Source organism: Balaenoptera acutorostrata, chromosome 4 (assembly GCF_949987535.1).
Source record: "Balaenoptera acutorostrata chromosome 4, mBalAcu1.1, whole genome shotgun sequence".
NCBI classification, from domain to species: Eukaryota; Metazoa; Chordata; class Mammalia; order Artiodactyla; family Balaenopteridae; genus Balaenoptera; species Balaenoptera acutorostrata.
The window spans coordinates 62,894,159-62,918,907 of NC_080067.1; the positions used below are offsets into that span (position 1 = coordinate 62,894,159).

General features: G+C 38.1%; 1 protein-coding gene across 5 annotated transcripts in view; it reads right to left on the reverse strand.

Annotated features, from left to right (window-relative positions):
• Nucleotides 1-21,167: 21,167 nt before the first annotated feature.
• Nucleotides 21,168-24,749, reverse strand: part of ZMAT3 (zinc finger matrin-type 3) — a 29,180-nt gene continuing 25,598 nt past the window's right edge. For 4 of the 5 annotated variants that reach the window (XM_007180904.2, XM_007180905.2, XM_057545401.1 and 1 more), the window contains one exon: nt 21,168-24,447. In XM_007180904.2, coding sequence (XP_007180966.1) covers nt 24,236-24,447 — 212 coding nt within the window. In that variant the 3' untranslated portion in view covers nt 21,168-24,235. The remainder of the gene's footprint in view (nt 24,448-24,749) is intronic. The other variant, XM_007180906.2, reaches the window with a different exon arrangement.

A 24,749-nucleotide genomic window follows, 5' to 3' on the forward strand; every position in this document is an offset into this window, starting at 1 on the left:
ACTTCTTCATCTGGCTGTTCATTTGCATCCTTCATAATATCCTTTATAATAAACTAATAATAGTAAGTAAAATGTTTTCCTTAGTCCTCTGAGCTGTTATAGCAAATTATCGAGCCTGAGGAGGGGCTCTGGGGAACCTCCAATTTGTAGCCAAGTCAGACAGAAGTGTGGGTTACCTGGGGGCCCACTACGTGCAATTGGCTTCTGAAGTGAGGGGCAGTGTTATGGGACTGAGTCCTTAACCTCAGGGTTCTCTAACTCTGGGTAGTTATCGTCAAATTGAATTAAATTGTAGGACAGCCCTATTGGAGTCCACAGAGAAGTGGAGAACTCCTTGGTGTGGAAAACCTACACATTTGGTGTCAGAATTGTTGGCAGTAAAAACAGATAATAGCAGAGACATTTAGGCATTCCTACAGGAAGCTACAAAATGTCACCTGCCAGGCAAAAGATTCTCCTATCAGGGAACATGCACACTTTCTTCACTTGAAAATGTCGATTCCTTTTTGAAAATGCTGGCTAAGTATGGGCTCTGTCTTCTCCCATAATCTGCCCTTCTGATGAATATTAACAGTATTAACTTGGAAAGTGCAACATCCTTCTCTCACCATACTTTTTGCCCCATCTTCTAGGACACTTGGAAAGAGAAGGATCTTGGAGACCATTGTTGTCAATCAGTTCTCTATCACACTACACACACACACACACACACACACACACACACAGAGAGTGTGTGAGTGCATATACACCATCCTGATGCTGAACAAGCTGGTAATCTTCAAAGACACAGGTGGAATGGGTAAGAGGTGCACTAAGTTCACAGAGGCCAGTCAAGGAGTCCAAGGGTAATCCTGGGCCCCGGAGTTAGGACATTTACTCAAAACAACACATCAAAATCATCTCAGAAAAGTGAAAGAGTAGACAGAAATAACTACAGATATTTTTCAAAAGCAAACTGAGGGGTTAAAGGTGTGGGTGATTATAAAATGGAGAAGAAGAGTGAGGTTTCATTGCCAGTGGTGCTTTTCTGCTGAGGAGGGCTGTCATTTAAGAAGCAGAAGGAAAACAGAAAGCATCCATGACACTGTGATGCCTGGAAACTTTTCAAATTCAGCTTTAGATAGAGGTTTGGGGTCCGAAGGAGGCTCAACATATCAAGAGGGATTTAGGTCTCATCTTTAAAAAGTACCTGAAAAGAGATAGCAGTTAACACACTGGTAACCAAGGGTTAACAAGAGAAGATGTGAATTCTGTAGATTTTTGGAACACACATTCTTCCAAAGGCAGAAGAACCAATTAAATGACATAGGATCACAGATTCCTGGAAAATGTTTTAGAGATGTAGACCCTTGTTCCACTCCACGTGATTCTGTAGCCTTGGACTGAAAATTTTTCTTTGTTCATTGGGATGAAATTTGCCTCCATATAACTCACATTTACTGATCCTAGGAGTAGTGAGAATAAGTCTCTGTGACAGTTCTTTAAAAATGAGGGCAGTTATCAATCCCTCTCCAAGCCTGCTCTTCTCCAAACCAAATAGCTACAGTTCCCTTTGAAAGTCAGATGACATGGCTCCTAGGGTCTCCCAAAACCCTAGGAGCTGCCAGTGCAGAGGACACGGGTTCGAGCCCTGGTCTGGGAAGATCCCACATGCCGCGGAGCAACTGGGCCCGTGAGCCACAATTACTGAGCCTGCGCGTCTGGAGCCTGTGCTCCGCAACAAGAGAGGCCGCGACAGTGAGAGGCCCGCGCACCGCGATGAAGAGTGGCCCCCGCTTGCCGCAACTAGAGAAAGCCCTCGCACAGAAACGAAGACCCAACACAGCCAAAAATAAATAAATTAATTAATTAATTAAAAACAAAACAAAACAAAAAATCCTAGGAGCTCTGTTTTGGCGTCAAACTTCAGGGGCCTAAGAATCCCCTGGAATGCTTGTAAAGATGAGAGGAAGCCTGCCAGCCACACCCCACCCCCATGTTCTGTTGTAGTCAGAATATCTAGGTGGGACCTGAATCAGAATGTTTAGGTCTCCCTTCCTGATGCAGGTGGCCTAAGACCCACACTTGAGAAACTGCTAGTATATTCTTGCCACATTAAAGTGTGATGTCACAAACTGGATGTGGCACTTCAAACTCCCTCCTACTAATTCAAGGTCGAGTGAAACAATAACCCTCTCGGATCTGGACACACAAGCCTATTTTCAAAGCCTCACCTCTTTTGGATAAAATATTTTGTCAATTCTGTCCTTTGGGAATATAACTACAAAACACATTAACTTTAATGTCTAAGTGAATATGTTTTATATGACCCAAATCATAACTGTGGAAGTTGTATTTGGAGTTTTATTATGATGGGAGCAGATATAATTCAAAAACAGTCTTTTCAGTCCTGACCCTGGTCCTGCCTGACAGGAAAGATCCTGACAGCCTAAGAGTATTCTTACACACTGATCTCTTTTTAGTTGAAACGTTTTTACTATTATTATAGTCTTTGGAGAATTATTTACTATTCTAAAACTCAATCATTTGATGTGCCTATTCTTACTTTTGATCCGAGACCACCCAGTCAGTATTCTTCATAAGTCCCCAGTGTCATAGGATCTGTGGACAATTATAAGAGCTCCTTCTTGGAAAAACAAAGGACAGAACAGACTCCATTTTCAGTTGGGGTTAAATGGGTGGAGACACAATGTCTACCCAGCAGAACAGTGAAGTGGAAAGTAGCAACTCCAGGTTCAGGTATGAATCAGGAACAAGGCATGAAGCAACGTCCTGGCCATACATCTGATATGCCCAGTAGGAGCGAGGCCTCCCCGTGACCAGAGACAAGTCCCCATATCAGATTTCAGGTGTGACAAGAGAATAGAGGCTTCTCTTGTCCCTGATCTAAACAGAGAAACTTTGAAAGAAACTAATTTAAGAGCCAGACTGGTTCAGACACCCCAAAAGAATAATGTTTATGAAAATAAAACAGAAGATACCGATTATCCATGTTGACAAAATAGTTCAGAGAGGTGCCATCAGCCAGTTTCCTCTCCTAGCAACAATTTATAGAACTACAGTCCACTATCAAAATCAAGAAATTAACATGGGTACAACCCACAGACCTTATTCAGATTTCACCTGCTTTATATGTGCTCCTTTGTATGCGTTTCTATGTGGGTATATGGTTCTCTGCAATTTTATCACATATGGAGATTCATGTAATATTATAATATTATGATATATCATCATGATATTATGATACCATATCATACCATAATAATATTATCAAGCTTTAAATCGGAACATGGTGATTTATTTTTTTAAGCTTCAATGTTGTTGGTAAAGTTATTGAACTAGTATTGTAATGAAGTTCAACCTCACTATTAATCAAAGAAATACTGTGTAAAATTTTTAATTACTCTTTTTTCCTTTTAAATCAGCAAATTTTCCTAACTGATAATATTCAACGTTAGAGTATAGTAAGTCTGGTGTTCTCATGGTCTGCTTCTAGGAGTCAAAATCAGTACAACTGTTCTGGAAACAAATATATATCAAGGGCCTTTTAATTTTTTTCTCCTTCTGATCTAGCAACTCCCCTTCTAGAAATATATACTAAGAAAATAATCAGAAAATTGGACAGTTATCAGGAAAATATGTTTACTTAATGTTATCTACACTAGTGAAAAACTGAAAACAGACTAAATGTCACAAAAAGGCCATTGAAGCAATGCTATGTTATACAACAATTAAAAGTGGTGCTTTTCAGGGACTTATAGCCTAAAGAGAATCCCTATAATAAAATATTAAGTAGAAATAGTAGCTATAGCTCATAGCTCACATTAGTTTTGTGGAGATGTATTTTTAAAGCACTGGGCTTCTGCTTCTGGGAAGGTGGGGAGGATGTACTTTTCTCTAGTCCTCCTGCTAAGTAAAATGTTATATGTAAGACAATCATAGGAATAATCAGAAAGGTGGAGAAAGGAAGGCAGAATGGCTAGGGACCTCAAGATGCAAGGAATGATATGGTCATGAGTACCCTGGATTTTCTGTTTGCCTCATATATCCCAGACTTGTACAATAGCTAAGGAAGCCAGCTACTCAGTAAATAAGTGCAGATTTTTAAGAAGCTCCGACAAAAGCCTGCTGTCTCTAGCCAAAGGACTAGGAGAGGGGGAGCCAAGCAAGATAGTAAACGTTTAGACAAAAACAGCTATACTCTAGGCAAATACCACAGAAAAACCTGTGGTTCCCAAGCCCACCCATGCCGGCAAAGGCTGAGTGGGGAGCTAGACTTCCACCCTCACCAGGCACCCCAACACCCCTGCCAGGGTTGCATCTGAGAAGGCCAAGTGGAGAACCTGGACTTGCATTCCCATCAGCCAGTAATGAGCTCCCACTCTAGCAGTGTCATTGGAGATCACATGGGAGCCTGGACTTCCACCTCCACTTAGTGCCCCCTGACACCCCCAGTGGCATGGATCAGAGGAGGCCTACTGATGAGTCAGGATCCTCACCACTGCCCAGCAGTGATGAGGCCACTCTCCCCTCAGCGTGTCAGTTGAGGCTATCTGGGGAGCAATAACAAGGCACTCCAACCCCTTCCAGCCAGGCAGGTGTCAGTGGAGGCCAAATGGGGAGCCAGAATTCCCACCCCTGAAAGGCAGTAATAAAGAGCCTCCTCTTGAATGTCAATAGATGCCAAGTGGGAAACCTGAACTTCCAGCCTCACTTGGCTGTCACAGTGTTCTGCCGCCGTTTCCCTGCTGGAGCAGGGCTTCAGGAATCCAGCTGATACAGAAGGTTTAACTAAGATCCAAGGTCTCATAACAAAATACTACCCAAATGTCCAGATTTTGATAGAAAGTCATCTGTCATACTAAGAAACAGGAAGATCTCAAATGGAATAAAAAAAGACAATTAATAGATGCCAACATGGAGATGACAGAATTATCTGACAAACATTTTAAATTATCTATCACAAAAATGTTCAATGAGCAATAATTAACACACTTGAAACAAATGAAAAAAATTGAAAGCCTCAACAAAGAAATAGAAGATATAAAGAAGAGTGAAATGAAAATTTTAGAAATGAAAAATACAATAACCAAAATAAAAAACTCAGTGAATGGGCTCAAGAGCAGAATGAAAGGGACAGAGGAAAGAATCAGTGAAATAGAAGATAGAACGATAGAAATTACCCAACCTGAACAACCAGAAAGAAATATATACTTTTAAGAAATGAACATAGCCTCAGGGCCTCACGGGATGATAACAACAGATTGAACATTTGTGTCATCAGAATTCTAAAAAGGGAGGAGAAAGAGGAAGGGGCTGAGAAAGGACTCAAAGAAATAATGGTGAAAACTTCCCAAATTTGGCAGAAAATATAAACCTACAGATTCAGTTTGGGAGAAAATCCCAAATAAGGAAATCCAAAGAAATCCATACCAAAACACATTATAGTCAAACCTCTGAAAATGAAAGACAAAGAAAAACTCTTAAAAGCAGTAAGACAGAAATGACATGCCATCCATAGGAACAAACTATTTGAATGAAAGTGTATTGCTCATTCGAAAGCACAGAGGCCAGAAGGAAGTGGCACAACATTTTTCAAGTGCTGAAAGAAAGAACTGTCAACTCGGAATCCTATATCTAGCAAAAATAACCTTTAGGAAGGAAGAGAAAAACAGTACATTCCCAGATGAATGAAAACTATGAGAATCTGTCACCAGCATACCTACCCTAAAAGAATAGCTAAAGAAAGTTCTCGAAACAAAAAGGAAATGATAATAGTAGGAACCTTGGAAATACAAGGACCAAAAATATGGGTAAATACAATAGACTTTCCTTCTGCTCTTCAGTTTTCTAAATTATGTTTGAGAGTTGAAGCAAAAATTATTACACTGTTTGACATGGTCCTAAATGTATGTGGAGGAAATAGTTAAGACAATTATAAGGAGGCAAGGGTAAAGGAAAGTAACAGGGGTAAGGTTTCTACACTTCATTTAAAATAGTAAAAGGACAACACTAGTAAACAGTGACGTTAGGTATACATAATGTAATACCTAGAGCAACCATTTAAAATGTTATAAAAACAGATACCACCAAAACACTATAGATAAATCAAAATGAAGTCTAAACAATGTTCAAGTAACCCCCAGGAGGGTAGGAAAAAGAAAACAGAAACAAAAAGCAGAGAGAACAGAAAACAAAAAATAAAATAAAATGGCAGTTTTAAGTCCTAACATATCAATAATTACATGGAAATGGTTTAAATACAATAATTAAAAGACACAGGTTGGCAGAGTGGATTAAAAATCATGACATAACTATATGATGTCTACGAGAAACTCACTTTATTTTCATTTTTTTACTTTTTCTTTTTTTATTGGGCTATAGTTGTTTTACGTTGTGTTAAGAAACTCATTTTAAACATAGCAATATAAGCATGTTGAAAGTAAAAGGATGGAAAAAGGTGTACCATGAAAACATTCATTTATAAAGCAGTAGTGGCTATATGAATATCAGATAAACAAGTCTTCAGAGCAAAGAAAATTACTAGAGACATTATGTAATAATAAAGGGATCAATCCACCAAGCAGATATAGCAGTCCTAAATTTAGATACACCAAATAATAAAGTTCAAAATATGTGATGCAAAAATGATGAAACTGAAAGGAGAAATAGACAAATTCACAATTACAGTCGAAGACTTCAACACTCCTTTCTCAACAATTACCAGAACAACTAGATAGAAAATCAGCAAGGATATAGAACTCAAAAACTTATCCATCAACATGATCTACTCATTCATAGAATATTCCATGCAACAGCAGAATACGTATTTTTTTCAAGTTCCCAAAGAATATATTCCAAAATAGACCATATTCTGGGCCATAAAACAAACCTCGACAAATTTTAAAAAATTGAAATCAAGCAGGGAATTCCCTGACAGTCCAGTGGTTAGCAGTCCGTGCTTTCACTGCCAAGGGTGTGGGTTTGATCCCTGGTCAGGGAACTAAGATCCCACAAGCCATGCAGCACAGCCCCCAAAAAAAATCAGGCATCATTCTTTGACCACAGGGGAATCAAACTAGAAGTCAAAAATAGGAAAATCTTAAAAAAAAAAAAAAAAAGGAAAATCTCCAAACGTTTGGAAGTTAAGCAACACGCTCATCACTCTTAAATCATCCACGTCAAAGAGGAAGTCTCAAGGGAAATTTTTAAAACTATATTAAACTGAACAAAGTGAAAACACCACACATTAGCACTAAAGCTGTGCTGAGAGTGAAATTTACAGTGCTAAATGCATAATTAGATACAAAGAAAAATCTTGAATTGATAATCCAAGCACTTGCCTCAACATTCTAGAAAAAGAAGAGCAAAATAAATGCAAAGCAAGCCTAAGGAAGGAAATACTAAAGAGAAGAGAAGAAATCAGTGAAACTGAAAACAGAAAAACAATAGAGAAAAATCAATCGAACGCAGAAGTAATTCTCTGAAAAGATCAATAAAAACCAACGAATCTCTAGCAAGACTGACAAAGATTAAAAAGAGAAAAGACACATATTACAAATAAAATGGAGCTAGCACTACAGATTCTGCAGCTAACAAAAGGATGATAAGGGAATACTATGCATTTGAAATAGTACATGTAACAAACATTGACAGTTTAGGCAAACTCAACCAAGTATCGAGATTTTGCTAGGTTACTCATTTTAATAATAATCCCAGCAATAAGTTAATTGAAGCTTGAAAACAATACTTTCTTTTCATTTTCTTATCTTTTAAAACAAAAACATTCCCTCTAAACCACTGTGGGCACTGCCCCCCAATCAGGTTCACCATAGGTACTTGTTCAAAATGCAGATTTCTGGGTTCAAGCCCAGGTTTACTTAATCCAGACCGCTGAAGGTGGGGCTAAAGAACCAGCACCCCAGGGATTCTAGTGCACACTGAAGCTTGAGAACTCCAGCCTCACCTCAAGAAGCCCTGAGGTGAAAACAGCCTGATTGTTTTCAGAATGTTACCTTTTATTCTTCATTCTTGTTCTATCTTTTGTTACCATCCTGTGAGTGAAAAATAATTGCCACAACTAAAGGGCTTTTAGCCTTGCTCCATAAAGCAAAGATGATGATGCAAACAAGATTTTCACAAAACTAAATATGGAAAAACCAGCCTCAATGGGAAAATGCAATTTCCCTTTCCCACATTATTTTTCCCATTACTTTACCCATATATGCATCCACACTTTTGGTTGTTTGCTTTGTTTACTTCGATTTAGGCTCCTGACTAAATTTGTTAAATGTAGTTAAGTTGAGTGTTACATCCCTGAATCAGGCATATCATCCTTCCATCACTCCATGCAGCTATATTCCTGCCTGTGTCGTGGTGAATCAGTTGTGCATGTCTTCACAGGATGGTTATGAGATAATGGAAAGATTCCCACAGACATCAAGCATGTAACATTTATTTCATGGCAAGGATGTGAAAACTTTGAAGATGGTTGTGTAAAGCAGGCAATAACACAAATAGAAGCAAAACTTCCCAGGTCCCCCCACATTCCACAGGGAGATGCACGGCTGTGGATAAACCACCCTTCTGGGCATGAGAATTGGCTGGGCAGGAGACATCTTTTCCATTCTCCTGGAGACTGGTGCCCCTCTGTTCTGGAAACCACCCAGACTATGACAGACTACAAAACACCCCCAAATCCTTCTTAGGTGTTTACAGCAATGCTGGGGAAAGCAAAGGTACTTTTCCCAGAAGCATGTTCCCCCATGTTCTGGACAGTCTGAGGTCCATATGTCAGAGCCTCAAGCACTGTGGTTTCTGGAAGGGCCACAAGGAAAACCAACACCAGAGGAATGGTGCCATTTGGCAAAAGTGGAAGTTTAGTTGCCAAGAACTTGACAGTGTTCTAAGAGGCAGGCACAGTGTTACTCATATCTTAGGAGCTTTTGAAAAACAAGACCAAGACCAATGTACTCTTCCTTCTTTTTCTCACTTTCTAATCAAATTCAAACAGGGTCACCACCTCCTACAATCACACTGGCTGGCTTTGTCTCCTGCTCCATTGAGAAAATTTAGGTCAACTAACATCACCCATCTCAGCTTTCTTTTCCCTAAGTATGTATTTTCTACATTAGCTTCCCTTAAGAAACCGTAAGACATAGTGGTAACGAGCATGAACTTTGAAACCAGACTACCTAGCAATCTGACTACGTACCAGCTGTGTGACCTTGGGTAGTTACTTAACTTTTCTGTGCCTCAATTTTCTAATCTGTAAAATGGGGATAATAATAATACATACCTCACAGGATACAAGAGTCCTTGTGAGGAAGAAAGGCTTACACTTGTTAAATACTTTGAAAACACTCAGAACGTGCCAGGCACATAGTAGATAGTTTTTTGGCTATCATTACTCCTATCTCAGAGAATGAAGAATCCTTCACCTTTTAGAGGTGAGCACCTGCATCTGCACCCCTGATGCCCTTCCCATCATCTCCAACAAGAGCGGGCTCCACCAGTGTCTTCTTCCTCTATCTGCAATCTCTCCCTCTCTCCTAGCTCTTTCTCCTCAGCCTTTAAAGATGCTCGAGTGTGGAGGAGTTAGGTAAGGGTCCACAGAGGAATCTAAACTGAAGCTGGCCTTGAAGGCTGAGTAGGAATTTGCTGATGGAAGGAGGGGAGCAGGGAATCGGCATAGGGCTGCAGGAGTGGGGTTTTAAGCAAAGGAAACAGCACTAGCAAAGGGCTTTGATGTTGCATTGGAGTGCCTGAGGACTTGCTCTGGGTGGTCATGGCATAGAATACCTGGAGTGAGTCGCTAAAGGAGAGTCTCTAGGACAGGGTCACAACTGCAACGGCCTGCAGAACCAGGAAGGTAAACTGAACGAGTCAAGCGGGCTGGTTAAGAAAACTGGGAATGGAGGAGGTCTTAGCCTCGGTGCCCACCAAGCAGAGCCTGCGACAGGGGCTTAAATACAAGCAGTTTATCTTAAGGAGGTTTTCCCAAAGAATGAGAGTGAAGGACTGGAAAGAGTGAAAACGAGGAGAGAAAACCAATCCAAGGGTGAAGGTGATCTGGTTACTGCGGGTGGAAAACTGCAGCCCTGTTCCACTGGGGACTCTCCAGGAGCTATGGAGAATTACTACATGGAACACAGCTTGGAATTATTCCCCCAAGACATAAAAATAGGGCGTATTTATCAGCTGGTTCTTGATCCTCATCACCAAAGGGCTGCCACATAGGTTATTAACACCTTGACGCTTACAGGTTTGCACCTGTAACAGAAAGGTTAGCGTTCCTTCCTGCTTTCCATCCTGCAGCAGCAGAGGAGCTGCGGGGCAGAGAGCAGGCTTGTAGTTCCAGAAGCCCCAGAGGAGTCCAATAAAGGGCGGAGGGCCGGCTGTTTCTGCAAAGTGGAGCGCTCATGCCCCATCCAAAAAGTGTGGCCACAGCTCACGCGTCATCATCTGACTTGTACAGAAATGCTGCCCAATATGGCCAGAAATCCAAATTGTTATGGTAAATCCATTGGCTTTAGTCTCTTGGGAACTAATTCTAATTCTTCTAAAACACTGTGGGGCCAGAGAAAATATATCTGCAAGACAAATTCAGCCTTAGGCTGCTGGTTTGTGAGCTCTGCTTTAAGAAGACTTTGATTTAATTCTATGACAATAGGGAAGCAGTGAAGGTTTTAAAGGCAAAGAATGACACGGCCAGATTTGACTTAGGCTCCTTCCTCAGATGCTTGGCTTTTACTCTTCAGGGCATCAGTCTATGAATTCCAAAAGCGGCAACCACCTGTGATAGGGCAATTACAAGGTAGCACATAAATGTCTCTTGAAATCCAGCACAGGCCACAGTTTTCCTAACTGGTAGTGACTCTGTAGAGTCCTTGAACCCAAAGATGAATTCCTGTTTTCCTCGCCAGCTACCAAGTGATCAAATGGTGATCACATGCAAAGAAACATGAAGCTGCTCATTCTCTTTCCTCGGTCCACTAAGAATGACTTGGCAGGAGGGCATGTGGATGAAGTATATGGCAGCATCAGGCAACAGCCATTCTGAGAGTGCCCATCTGCAGAACACAATGAGAATTTCCTAAGGCCTTTGCTTAGGAACCCATTGGGTGGATACTGTGCTGCCAGCAATCAAAGAGAATTCCTAAGGAACAAATTTCATCATCCCCCTGCACAGGTGGAGGAAGGGAACAGAGGAAAAATAGCACCACACTCAGCAAATGAAAATCCCCCAGGCTGCTGACTGCGAGCCACTGGCACTAGAGGAAAGCGATAGTGAGTCCTCATGCAGAAATAGAGGCACACTTCTTGTCCTAGGGAAAGGCTTTGCCTTATATAGTTTTATCTGTCCAAAACAGGAAACATATAACTAAGGTGTCGCTGCTTGCCTTTTAAAACACAATTCTGCTACAGCAGTGAACTCTTCAGCTTTGGTCACTTGTTTTAATTCTCTAGAGTGTATTTTTAAGCTGTAACGGGGGTGAATAAATTCATATCTAGTGTAACACATGGAAGAATTTAGCAAATCTGGGATAGAGATGAGAACATATGGTTAAATAAGAAGCACTATAACAGATACTAAAAGTAAAGGGCTTAGAAAACTTCTCCAGTAAAACATAAAAGCTACATACTTAGAGATACAGTGAAATAGGTTGGAAGGATGCACATTATGCTAGTAGTACGAGTTACCTCTAGGAAGGGAAAAGTGGGGTTGGGGAAATGGGGATTTTAAGGAGCATTTTCCCTTTTCAAAAGTGTTGGAATATTTGACAGTGAAAATGTTTGTAGGTCTACTTACGTGATTAAACATGAACTTAAGTAATGGGAAAAAACAAGTTTCTGAGAAAGTTCCTTCAGGTCACATAAATACACTTCAAAATAGCTGATCCAGTTGTGATTTAATGCTCTGTTCTACAACTTATTTGCAAAAATGCAGCGTAACTGGATAGGTGAATAATTATTCCCAAGACTCCACTGAAGGTCAGAAATTTTTCCAATTTTAGTGTTGGGCAGAAAAGCCCACATCACTAAAGGGACAATGTCCCAAGTTCTCTTTCTTTGGGAAGCAGCAGTTTTTATGCACTCAAATCCTATGCTCTGTCCAGTAAGTGGGTGGCAGCTTCCCCCAGGAAGAGCCCCAGACTGGATGCTGAAAGTGGAGTGCTTCACAGCCCGCTGAGCACAAAGCACAGAGCCTCCGCGTCCTGCAGTGCGTTCTTTCTTAGGACTAACGTATTCTGACTTTCTGTCAAACTGCACTTTTTCACTCAAAATTTCAAAGTTTTCTTAAGTGGAAAGGAAATTTTGCAACAAATTTTAAGAGAGATAACATTAATAAAGTGCTCTTTAGAAGATTATCTGATATATAGTTAGTGCCTTACAAGTGTGAGTTAAGCAAATTAAACTCTATGGACTAAGAACTAATTGTACTTAAAATAGGACAAAGCAATTGCTCAAGTGTTTTGAAAATTTCCTGCATTAGAAGTTCCATCATAATATCTACCTGTCTGCTCTAGCCCCTTGTTGGTAAAACTGCCCTTTCTAAAGAGGCATCCCAGTAAAAGCTAAGCGACACACACAATGCAGCCATGGCTGTTTTGGTCCAAGCAGTCATTCTAAATCTTGGCTACATATTAGAATCACCTAAGAAGCTTTAGAAGTCCCTGGAGACTCAGGCACATCCTAGAGCAATTAAATCAATTAAATCAAAATCTTTGGGGCATGACCCAGGCATAAGTTTGCTGTTATTGTTATTGCTGTTGGCTTTAACTCCCCAGGGGATTCAACTGTGGGACTAAGTTTGAGGACAACTGCGCAAACTTTAATATGCCTACAAATCCCCTGGTGATCTTGCATAAAGATAGGTTCTAATTCAGTAGGTCTGGAGTGCAGTCTGGGATGCTGCATTTGTAACAAGTTCTGAGGTGATGAAGCAAGGATCCAGTTTCTAGAGTCTATGGAGATAAATTTTTAAAATCCACTGCAGTATTGTTTCTGAAAAGGAAATATTGAAAAACCACCTAGATGTTCATCAGCAAAAGGATGAATTCAGACAGTGGGACACTATATAGTATTTAAAATGAATAAATTATAGCTAAATGTATATTGATAAATCTCAAAAACAATGATGAGAAAAAAAGAAAAATAGAGAAAGCTGCATATTGTGATGCCATTTATATTAATTTTGAAAGCATAAACAATAATACTATATATTGTTTATGGTACATATGATATTAATATAGTAATGTATGTGGAATAATAAATGCCAAGTTTAAGATGTGGGTTTATCTGGGGAGAGATGAGATTAGAATTGGGAAAATGTGCACAGTGGGCTTCAGCTGAATCTGTACTTCAAAATATCAGAATAAAATATGGCAAAATGTTAGGATTTGATAGTGCTGGCAAGCTTTGTGATGAGTATATGTACGTCTGTTTGGTTTTCCACTATATTGCATATATGAAATAATTCATAATTTTAAAAGTTTAAAATTTTTGTACACCCATGTTCATAGCAGCATTATTCACAATAGCCAAAAGGTAGAAGCAGCCCAAATGTCCATCAACAGATGAATGGATAAACCAAATGCAGTATATACATACAATGAAATATTATTTGGCCTATAAAGGAAAGGAATTCTGACACTTGCTACAACATGGACGAACCCTGAGGACATTATGCTAAATGAAATAAGACAGTCACAAGAAGGCAAATACTGTATGATTCCACTTACATGTGGTACCAAGAATAGTCAAATTCATAAAGACAGAGAGGAGAATGGTGGTTGCCATACGCGGGGTGGGGTGGGGGGTGGGAAAGAGTGTTTTTTAATGAGTTAAAGAGTTTCAGTTTAGGAAGAAGAAAACAGTTCTGGAGTTGGAGGGTGGTGATAGTTGCACAACAATGTGAATATACTTAATGCCACTGAACTGTAGACTTAAAAATGGTTAAAATGATACATTTTGTTATGTATATTTTACTACGATTTTTAAAGGTTTTTAAACAAACAAATCACAAGAATATATACATCCATCAGTAGAGGACCAATAAAAGAAATTTTGGACATTATACAAGGGAACACCACACTGTCAAAAAGAATGAGATCCACATGTGTTGGTATAGAATGACTGCCAAGGCACATTGGTCACTGGAGAAAGTGTATGAAATGCCACCATTCATATTGCATAGAATATCTCTGGGAAAATAGCTAAGAAACTGGTAACTGTGATCGCCTCTGGGGAAGGAAACAGGGAAGCATGAGTTCAGGGGTGAGATCAAGACTTATCTATTCAAAAAGCTCAACTGATTTTTAAATGATCAATTCTCTAAATTATCCATACTACTAAGAGGGATGAAAATAAATAACTGGAATTCACACCTAATACCCCAATTCTGAGTAACTGAATTTTAGAGAGGTTAAGTGACATGCCCAAGAGCACACAGGTGACAGAACTGGAACCAGTTATCTTAGTATGTACTTTTTCTAAACGTTTGAAATATTTAATAAAAGACTTAAAAATGTCTCTTTATGTACTGCTAGCTTACCGAGGCAGAAAACATTATGTTCTCCAAAATAAATTATGTTTGAGAAAACCTCAGTATTATCTAGTTTAGTTTGTATATTGTCAGCATGATTTACACATGTCTGTTAACATTTGTCCCTGTATATAATTTTTAAAATTTTCAACAATCTTCTTTGATGACAGATTTTTCTAGTCCTTTCCTTCTAGTTTGGGACTTTTGTTGACCGTCATTTTAATGTAGTTTCCATGCTTGTTGTTCACATACCCAAAAATGTATGGATAATGGAATCTTTAAAGCAAAATAGACATTTTTTAAACATCATGAAAAAATCATAGACACATGGGCATATATATACAGACATATACATACATATGTATCCTGAATCCAGATCCACCACTTTTCCCACTCTGCACACTTTAGCAGCTAAAACTGTAAAAGAATACACTCCTCAGTATCTCCCAAAGACATATCTGCCTCTGTTTTATTTACAGATAAAAAGTCCTTTCCACCACTAGGTGTTTTTTAGCCAAAGATCCTGCTTCAAAGGTAGTGTACCAACCACATTCAAACTGCTAACTGCAAGATTTAGAGAGTCCACAGGGTGGCACTAGATACCTTTGGTCAAAGTCCATAACCTGGTAAGCTGCTTCCAGAAAACAAGGATAGAGAAGAGCCTCTAGCATCAGCAAAGATTAAAAAATTGAGGCTAATATGAAAGATATCTTTCCTGTCTGGAGGGATGGCTGCCAGCCAAAACACATTTGAAGCTCCAATTAGATACTTAAAAACTTATCCAAAATGCCAAGCAGAAGTTATAGACTGCCCGTGGTGGAACATATTTCTTCCAGTGGCAAATTTCCATCTGTTCCTTTGGACATACTTCATTACAAGTATTTGATCATCTTAAACATATTTCCATCTTTCCATCTACTCCCCCCAATACACATCTCTCTCTCTCTCTCTCTCTCTCTCTCTCTCACACACACACACACACACACACACACACACACACTATGGAGTGTATTTTCAGGTGACTTGTTTTCTGATACAGGGTAAGAACACATAATCACATCTCTAATAATATTTATACTTCAAAATAGTTACCTATCTTTATCTTTTTCTAAGTTCCCAATTTTCAACAGTTTATGAATGTCTCACAAATAGGAATAAGACTTGGTGGGTTAAGTTTCAACTCAGATGATAAAAATCTTAAAACTTATCACAAAAAGATCTATTTCTGATCTTAACAATCTTGTATCAATTTATAACAGACTGGGAAAGTTCAGTGTTAGTCTTTTCCATATAGGCAATTTTAAAAGATAACACCCCATGCTTGACCTTGAATAGATTTTCAGCAAACACCTAAGCCTCAGAAATGCCTGTAGAAAGAAAATCTGACAAGCTCAAGTGGTTTAAAACTCTATTTTTATGCCCATTATCGTGGCTTTCTTTTTTTTTTTTTTTTAATAATTTATTTATTTATTTATGGCTGTGTTGGGTCTTCGTTTCTGTGCGAGGGCTTTCTCCAGTTGTGGCAAGCGGGGGCCACTCCTCATTGCGGTGCGCGGGCCTCTGACTATCGCGGCCTCTCTTGCTGCGGAGCACAGGCTCCAGACGCGCAGGCTCAGCAATTGTGGCTCACGGGCCCAGCCGCTCCGTGGCACGTGGGATCTTCCCAGACCAGGGCTCGAACCCGTGTCCCCTGCATTGGCAGGCGGACTCTCAACCACTGCGCCACCAGGGAAGCCCTCGTGGCTTTCTTTTAAGCTAAAAATCTCTTGAAGATGATTTAATAAAATGTGCCGATGCCTTGAGTATTTTACAACACACAGACAGATTCAATGCAATCTGTTCACTTCATTCAGAAACATTTTTTCTGTGCAGACACAAGAATTTTTCCCACGACAGTAAGCGTATGTGTCTTGCATCCCAATTTAAAAAACCACAACAGCACCTTCCAGGCCTATAATCTTCTTTTTAAAATAAGCATTCAAATTCAAAAGCACATTGCATACAGTTAACCAGAGTGCTTAAAAGACCATACCCCAATAATATATTGTTTATATAAGCTGATTATATTTGCAAGAGTATTTTATATGTGAAATACACAAAAGATTAGCGGGCATATATGCCTTTTAATATGTGTTTATTTCCAGAAGCAGCAGTTATGGTCCCGCTAAGCAACTTTTCTCAGAAATTGAAGGAAAGATAAACTTTAAAATATATCAACAAAATTGAGAACTCGCTCCAGTCCCAGGCAAACTCCAGTGATGGGGGAAAGGGGTAGGTAGTGTGGGCAGCTGGGTCAATTCTACTGCAAGCCTAAGTAGCTGACAATACTCTGCATGAGTTCAAGAAGCAGGTGGCAGAGTACGTGCAGACTGATGAATGGTGAATCCACAGCCATCAACCATCTGCAACAAAAATAACACCTCAGCACCTCAGTGCTGACCATGTACCTTCTTTCCTTGATCTCCAACTCATAAGCAAATGATTTGCAGACAAGACTCAGAAACTCTTTTATTAAATTGAACACAAAATGACTGTTATAATAATGTCAAGCCTTTATCAGAAATCAATACATAAGTGAGGATACACAGCCAAAATGAGCCATCAACATAAGCAGTGTAAATTTTAAATAACTTTCAGATTTCTCTATCCAATATGCTGAAGAAAATAAAACCAAAAGAGCAATTTCAGTTTCACAATTCACAGTTGAGTGGTTTTAATCCCATGACACTTTTGTCATTTATGTAGCCTCAGAACACAAACAGATTTCCAAAGTGGTGACTGGCACATAGCATATACAGCATATACAGATGTTAAACCCCTGTATGACATTTAGGGAAAATTGTAGGAAACAATCCCAATTTCATACAGTTTTGGCTGGCATTTTTTAGCTATATCCTTTACCAGAGACATTGTCCTAGTGAAATAGTAAAAGCAGTTTTAAAAGTTTGCCATGCCATTAAATGAAGGGTTCTAAAGTCTCCGTTGGTTTTCCACGATTTTATTCTCTATTTTAAAACAATGACTGCGCTAAAATGCAACATTAACAGTGAAAGCAAAATCAGTTTTGCTTCTGGATCTAGAGCATACATCCAAGAGAGGCAACTTGTTGTCCTAGCAGATACATGAAATGCTTTAGAGCAGAGTCTGACATACTCTAGTAAGGCATTTCAAAGCAGACACACCATACCCAAAGTAAATTATTACGGCAGCCGAGGATACCACAAGGTGAACACCAATTAATATAGAATAACATGAAATTCTTACAAAATGACACACTAATTTACAAAACCACAGAAAGGTGCTCAGTTACCAAAAGAAGGCAAAACAATGACCAGCCACTCTAAAAGAGTTTTGTTCCCATAAATGCCAGATTTTTCAGAGTAGAAATAAACTGTTTTATATGTGCTTTGCCCTAGGGTAATATCATTCATCCAGACACATGGGGTTACTTTTCCTTAAAAAAATATATCATGTAGAGAATATACATATAATCAGCGATATAGAACATTTATCTTCACTAGTGAGGGGGTCACTTAAGCACTTACATAGAAAGAGTTATGAATGAATCAAGAAGGTTATATAATGCAAAAGGAAATCTGATAAAACCTGTATTGTTAGTGAGATTTTTAGCAGTTGCATTGACTTAATGAGGAACTGACCATGGAAAAATCTTGACGTTCAAAGAATTGTGAAATGTCTAAAAATGAAAGTCTAATTAGTAAAAATACATATTTTCATTTTAAGGGCCCCAAAGGAAGTGTTACTTTGAAAGCCATGAATTTTATCAAGCAAGCACAGCACATGCATCAGGAGTACTGACGTTTCAGTTCTGACTTACCCGCTGAATCTTCATGACCTGCAATAAGTCACTTAAATTCTTCCGATTTGGTCCACAAAAAAATTGGCGTAAAAATAAAGGCGTATGTCAAAACTTTTCCCTAAACAGTACTAGAGTAAAGCTGAAGATGGTTACTAAGGCTCACAATTTCAACAACTCATCGTACAGTACAGTCATTTTTAATCCTGCTAATTATGGCTAAGAGAAAGCGTGGGCAATTACAATTCTCAGGGAAGTCAAAGGCTTTAGATAAATTAGTGGTTTCTACTTTCTAAACTACTCAATCTGTTCCTGTAGAGTTGATTAAAACAGCTAATAGTCTATGGGGTTGACTCGTTACTCCTCTCTACTTTCTGGTAGAACATGTGAAAGTAGTAAAAGAAGTGATACCATGGAGAAAAGCAGCAGTAGATTGAAATGAGGTATAAGCTGATTTAATAAACCCCAATCAGTAATTTACAGTTTTCTAAAGAAGCTGCATAGTTCAGCAAAAATACATCATAAGAGGAGGGGTAAAGAAAAAATTCTTGTCATGAAGCTTTAAAATGTATGACAATTAGCATTTAAAACGACCAACACCAGAAAACTTCAGTTTGAAAAGGAGTCGTCTTCCCTCACTCTAAGCACGTACAGAAACTGAAAGGGGAAGGCTAAAGTCCACAGGAGAAAAGGACATATGTTAATTGGCTCAGGTTTTCAACTTCATACACAGCTTTTTAAAAGATCTTAATATGCAGACAAATATTAAACTACAGTTAATGCCACCTATGCCGAAGTGTTTAAGGGAAATGTCTGAAATTTACATTAAAATGTGTATTTTTTAAAAGTCCATTGTTTGATGGATAAATAGAGGGATAGACAGATATGCAGTAATACAAGTACTGGAAAATGTTGATGGTAGAATCTAGTGGTAGTGTATTGTAAAATTCTTCAACTCTATGTTTAAAATTTTTCATAATGTCAAGAAAAATGTTAATATTTCTACAACAAAATTAATTTAGCAGTGTGTTTTAAAGACTCAAAGTACTCAGGCAATTTAAAATTTTAAATTAATTGAAGTAAGGAAAATTTTGCTTTAAAACACCTTGAACCCGATTTGTGAAGATGCCTGTTTTTAATGTAGAGATGAACTAGCACAATTAATAAGTATTGTGAAGACAGTCTCTCCACACACTTCATTTGCAAATACATAATTCTATCCTCTCTACAGTATTAGATAAGTTTGAAAAAGACACTGGAATAAAGTTTTTCCAGACTTCAATATCAAACTCTCCCAATCCACCACACTACTATTCACTAAATATAAATGTAACACAGATCAAGGCGACAAAAAAAGATCAATGACTGTTGCCAGCCTGGGACAACTGGATTCATTTTCAGCATGTATGGTTCCTGATCAATAATGATACAGTCTTACTCAATATCAAATTGAGATTGCATAAAGAAAAAAAAAAAAGATGTAGAACACAGAATGCACATAAAGCTTTGTTATTCCAAGCTCCTGTTTTATGAATCGTGATTAATGGCAATAATTCTATCATCTCTCCTCTCTGTGAAATGCTAAAACTTGCTAAAGGCACTCATATTCTGGGCTTATCAAAGACAGGGTCACATGGTACCATAAGCCAGTATTTTTTTTGGTAGCTACCCAGAAAGGGAGTTGATAAATGATCCTCCCATTCATAACAAGAAGGCAAAGTCAAACAGCTATCAGTAGAAATGTCATATGAGAAGCCATTTACACAGCTATTTGTCCATTCAGTTAGATTGATAGTAATAGCTCACAATGGCAGGGGTCCACCACCAAAAAACTAAAGCAACAACAAAACATTCTTTATTATGCCTGAAGCTCCTGAAGGGTGATTTGGCTGGTTAAAAAAAAAAAAAAAAAAAGTTGGTAAGGTGGAGTATTTTTAAAATATCTGTTCAAAAGCCTGCATTAAACTTTTGCCTATACTGACAAAACATTTCTCTATCTCTAAAGCAGCTCTGTTGTCTTTAGTACATGTCCCACCAAGTTTTTTTAGAAGGTACTTCTAGCCTATGTTCTGACACGGAGGAAACAAAACAGATTAGGTTCCAAATCCATCACTCCTAGGCCTCTCTGTAGAGGATATTATGCAGAACAGTTACCTGTCTCCCCTGACACGAGCAAGACTCGTTTCACATGGGTCACTGGATAGTCCTCAAACTGTCGTTGCTCATAATCCCAGCCAATTCAGGAGTGAAGGAATCATTAATCCCACCACTAATCCTTCGAGTCTATCTACAGAGGAAGATTTAACCAGATATAGATATATACATCTATCCGTTTATCCTTGTTCAAAGTGTAGATAGTGTAGCTACAAGCAAGCACACCAGTACTGGAGAACAGCTCTGTAAAATAAAGTGGAAGATCTCATGCTTTACTTTTAGCTGTTTAAGTAAGAGGGACATGGGGATGATCTCTGATAGCCATGATTCTTCATTCAACCTCAGGGTTTCAAAAACTCTAAGTGGTTTTCTAAGTTTACCAACGAATGAAAAGGGGCAATAGGGAGGAGGAGTTGGAGGCGGAACTTTTTCTAAATGAATGGTATAAAACAAGTATTCACCTTGCAGAATTCAGTGCAATAAGAGACAAGCAGACAAACGTCATAAACAACATGCACATATTTACAAGTTGTAGTACGTGATATACAAAGACAAGACCAACAAGGTGTCTTCAATGTGGGGTCCAAAGGATTACATGGCACACTCGGTTCTGTAGCTGAACATTTTTGAAAAAACACTTCGAAGGCGTAAGCAATCCAACCTTTTAATTGGAACACCAAAATTTTTCCTTCACAGCTTCTTGCCCTCAATATCTTAGAAGAGTTTCTAATTGTTATCTTCGAACACTGATTTTTGAATGACAACTTACACAAAGATGTTCACAGAGAAAAGAGACTTTGATGCTCTGAGTTCTTCTTGCAGATGATTACTGGAATCTACTTATTTGACTAAAGGTTTTCCATTGGTTAGGCCTCTGTCCGTCCTTATGTACAGAATATAAAGAGATACTAACATGATTCCTGGGGAGCACAGGGTGCAAATTCTAAAGCACAATAAAGAGCAGGGCTCGATTTCACTAAATGAAACCAAATGAGTATCACTGACTGCAGTAGTAACAACAGCCTTCTTTGACAGGGGAAAAAAAAACACTGTCTGTAAGGAATGCATGAGTATGAGAAATTGTACCATGAAGAGATGTATTTATTTAGGCATTTCCTTTCTGACACCTCTGTCACCCTTTGTTTCACCTATGGAACACAGGAGAATACTGCAAGGTAACAAGCTCAAAACATAACCCACTGTCACAGAGATGTGTGATTTTTTTTGGACGTGTCTGTAACCTTTATAAATGATCATAGAAGTTATTTATCAACTTCCTAGAGTTTGGAAATTAAGGAGCAAACCCAGCTATTGTAGGCAATATGGTATCTAAAGTGTCATATAAAACAAACAGATCACTCTTTTTTAGTGCAAAGAAATATAACAAGTAAGAATTAACACTATAAATCTAACTTTTTTCTTTAAAAGAAAATGCGTTTATGGATTCATAACATCCATTAAGGGCACTGAGAGATGAGAAACCTGAATATGCAAGGCCAGGAAAAACATTAAGGCCTTAAGTCCACTGCTGTTATATATATATAATGAAATTGTTTTGTGGGGAGAGTAGAGGGAATCCTTCCTTTAATTTTATTTGCAAAGGAAAAACCGAAAGTGGATGCATGCCACTTTTATAAAATGTAAATTCTTATCCACAATCTTTTACTGTTATCTAAGGATTCAATGAAATCTTCTCTATGGTATCACATAAAGCTATATGTACATAGTTTTATACATATATGTGTGTGTATATATATAAATATATATATATACACACACACATACCTATACATGTGTATACATATATATAGTCACACATACAGAGAGAGAGGGGGAAAAAATGAGATTTTTAAATAATCACAGAACCATGTGGCCAGAACTGTCATATTAAAATCTACCAAAAAATTATACTTAGCAGCAAAATGAGTAACCTACTGACCAATAAGATAAGCTCTAAATTGCCCTAAAATAATCAATTATACTTTATAGATTACTACAAAAAGGGTTATTATACTAAGAGTCACAGGTCTAGATAGAACCTCAACAGAATATTATTCCATTCTTCTGTTTCTGGGAGAAAATAAAATTACTAAGCAATTTTACTTTTCAAAAAACCACCACTTCAACAGAAGGGCAACTTGGTGGTGTACCAGAGGTTAATCACAAAACTTAATTTTAAATATGGGTCTAGTATTTAAAAGTTGTTCAGAAGTACTAAAGGAGAGGAATGATGATAATTTTCCTTCTCCTCATCTCTTTGCCTACAGAACTTTCAAGGAAAAATAGGAGTTTTATTTTTAATTAATAATATAAGCAATCAAAAGTGAATTTACCATAGTGCAAAGATACTGCTCAATACAAACTACCTGGTGAACATGGCCTTTCAAAAGAAGTATGGATGAGCACCAGTCTTATGCATGTAAATATAGTAAATAGGTAAAATATGGTTAATGAAAGTTCATAGAATCCTCCATTATTTAATCTAGATATAACACTAGAGCTTCTCATTTTAAAAACAAAGAACAAAAATAATAATACTGTTGAAATTATCAAATATGAAAGTAATCTATAATATATTTTTATTATCTTCAAGGAAGCTAGATTATAAAGAATAATGCCAAAGTTCAGGTATTTTTCTATTGGCAATGATGATACTAAAATTTGATTAACTTTTTAAAAAAATTCTTCTCTATCTCAGAAATAGTAAAGGTGTGGTATTTTTCAGGACAGTCAACAAAGTAGCAAGACAAAGAAGAATGTAAGTAAAACGTAAGGATCTGTTTACCTAAAAAGTCTACCAAAACAAACATCAAGGGATCTGAACTTACAGTTGAGACCATCATGTAAGTACATGTTATTATCATCAAGTAACTCTAAATTGAAATATCAAACACATTTCATTTCCTAAAACCAACTGAAAAAAAATGTATTTTTTTTTTTTAAATCACATCTATTCTAAACTCATTGGATATTCAAATGTGGGGCTTGGAAAACCCACAACATAGCTGGGGCATGAAAATGAGCTTATTGGATAAGCTAATTCAACTGGTGGAAAAAAAGAGGCGGGAAGAAGGTGAATTTAAATTTGTGAAATTCACAACCGGAAATGAAGTTTCACTGTTTGGAAGTACACAAGCACATTAGAACTGTCTGAATCCAAGAAAACCTGCATTTCAATAATTGGAGGACATGATAAAGAGAAAAACTGTCCTGGGAAGGACTCTAATGCAGTTTTACATAGTATATCCTACTGACAATGCATTGAGTTGAGGTGGTGATTCCAAAGAAGCCTTGGGAAACTAAAATCTTTGCTTACCTGTTTTTACTATGATCTGAAGCAAGAACTCAATAAAATTATTTATTTAGCAGTACGTAACACTAAAACTGCAAAAAAAGATGAAGCTTTTAAATAGTTAAAGCTCTAAGTGGTCAGGCTACTAGTTGACCAGAACTTGGTCAAGATAAAAAGTTATTTCTCATGGGGTAGGTAGGTCACAGGCTTTAAGCAGCTCAACACAACTGACCTGAAAAAGTATCATGACTTAAGCACGTTCTCTTCCTTCCCCAGTTTTGACACCTCGTGGTACCACTGCAGGTTACGTGTATTAACATTAAGCAGAGGAATGTACTCATATCAAAAGAACCACAAAGCAGAACATGTTGACAGAAGGCAAACAACAGGCAGGACAAGCTGCTCTATCTGAATATGACAATCACTATACATATCCCAGATTCTCCATCTCATTCCTGTACCGCTGTTCAGACACCTTGCTTTTATGTTGCTTGCTCTCTAAATGCTGCCGGAATTCCATTTCTTCACCGGCCCCAACATTACACATGGAGCAGTAAAACTGGCCACTTGGAGTAACGCACATGGCCAGATCACGTGGAATTCTCTGCCGAGAGCGGGGATTGAAGTAAGGACCTGCTAAAGCAAGAGGCAAAAGTAATGTATTCACTTCAACATACTAAGTGAATGGTGGTCTGACCAATTATCACTGTAATTTGTAATTCTAAGCTCAAAGTATAAAATTCACAGATTCCTAGCTTTAAAAGAATGTAAAGTTAATGGGTTTTTTAAATTATAATTTTATACAGGTTCAATCTAAAAGGCTAAAATGATTCCTCCAACTATCGTCAGAAATGTTACTGTAGAGCCAGACCCAAACTCTAAATGGCAATGTCTCTAAAAAGTAAATATAATTTAAAAAATACTTTCATTTCCAAGCA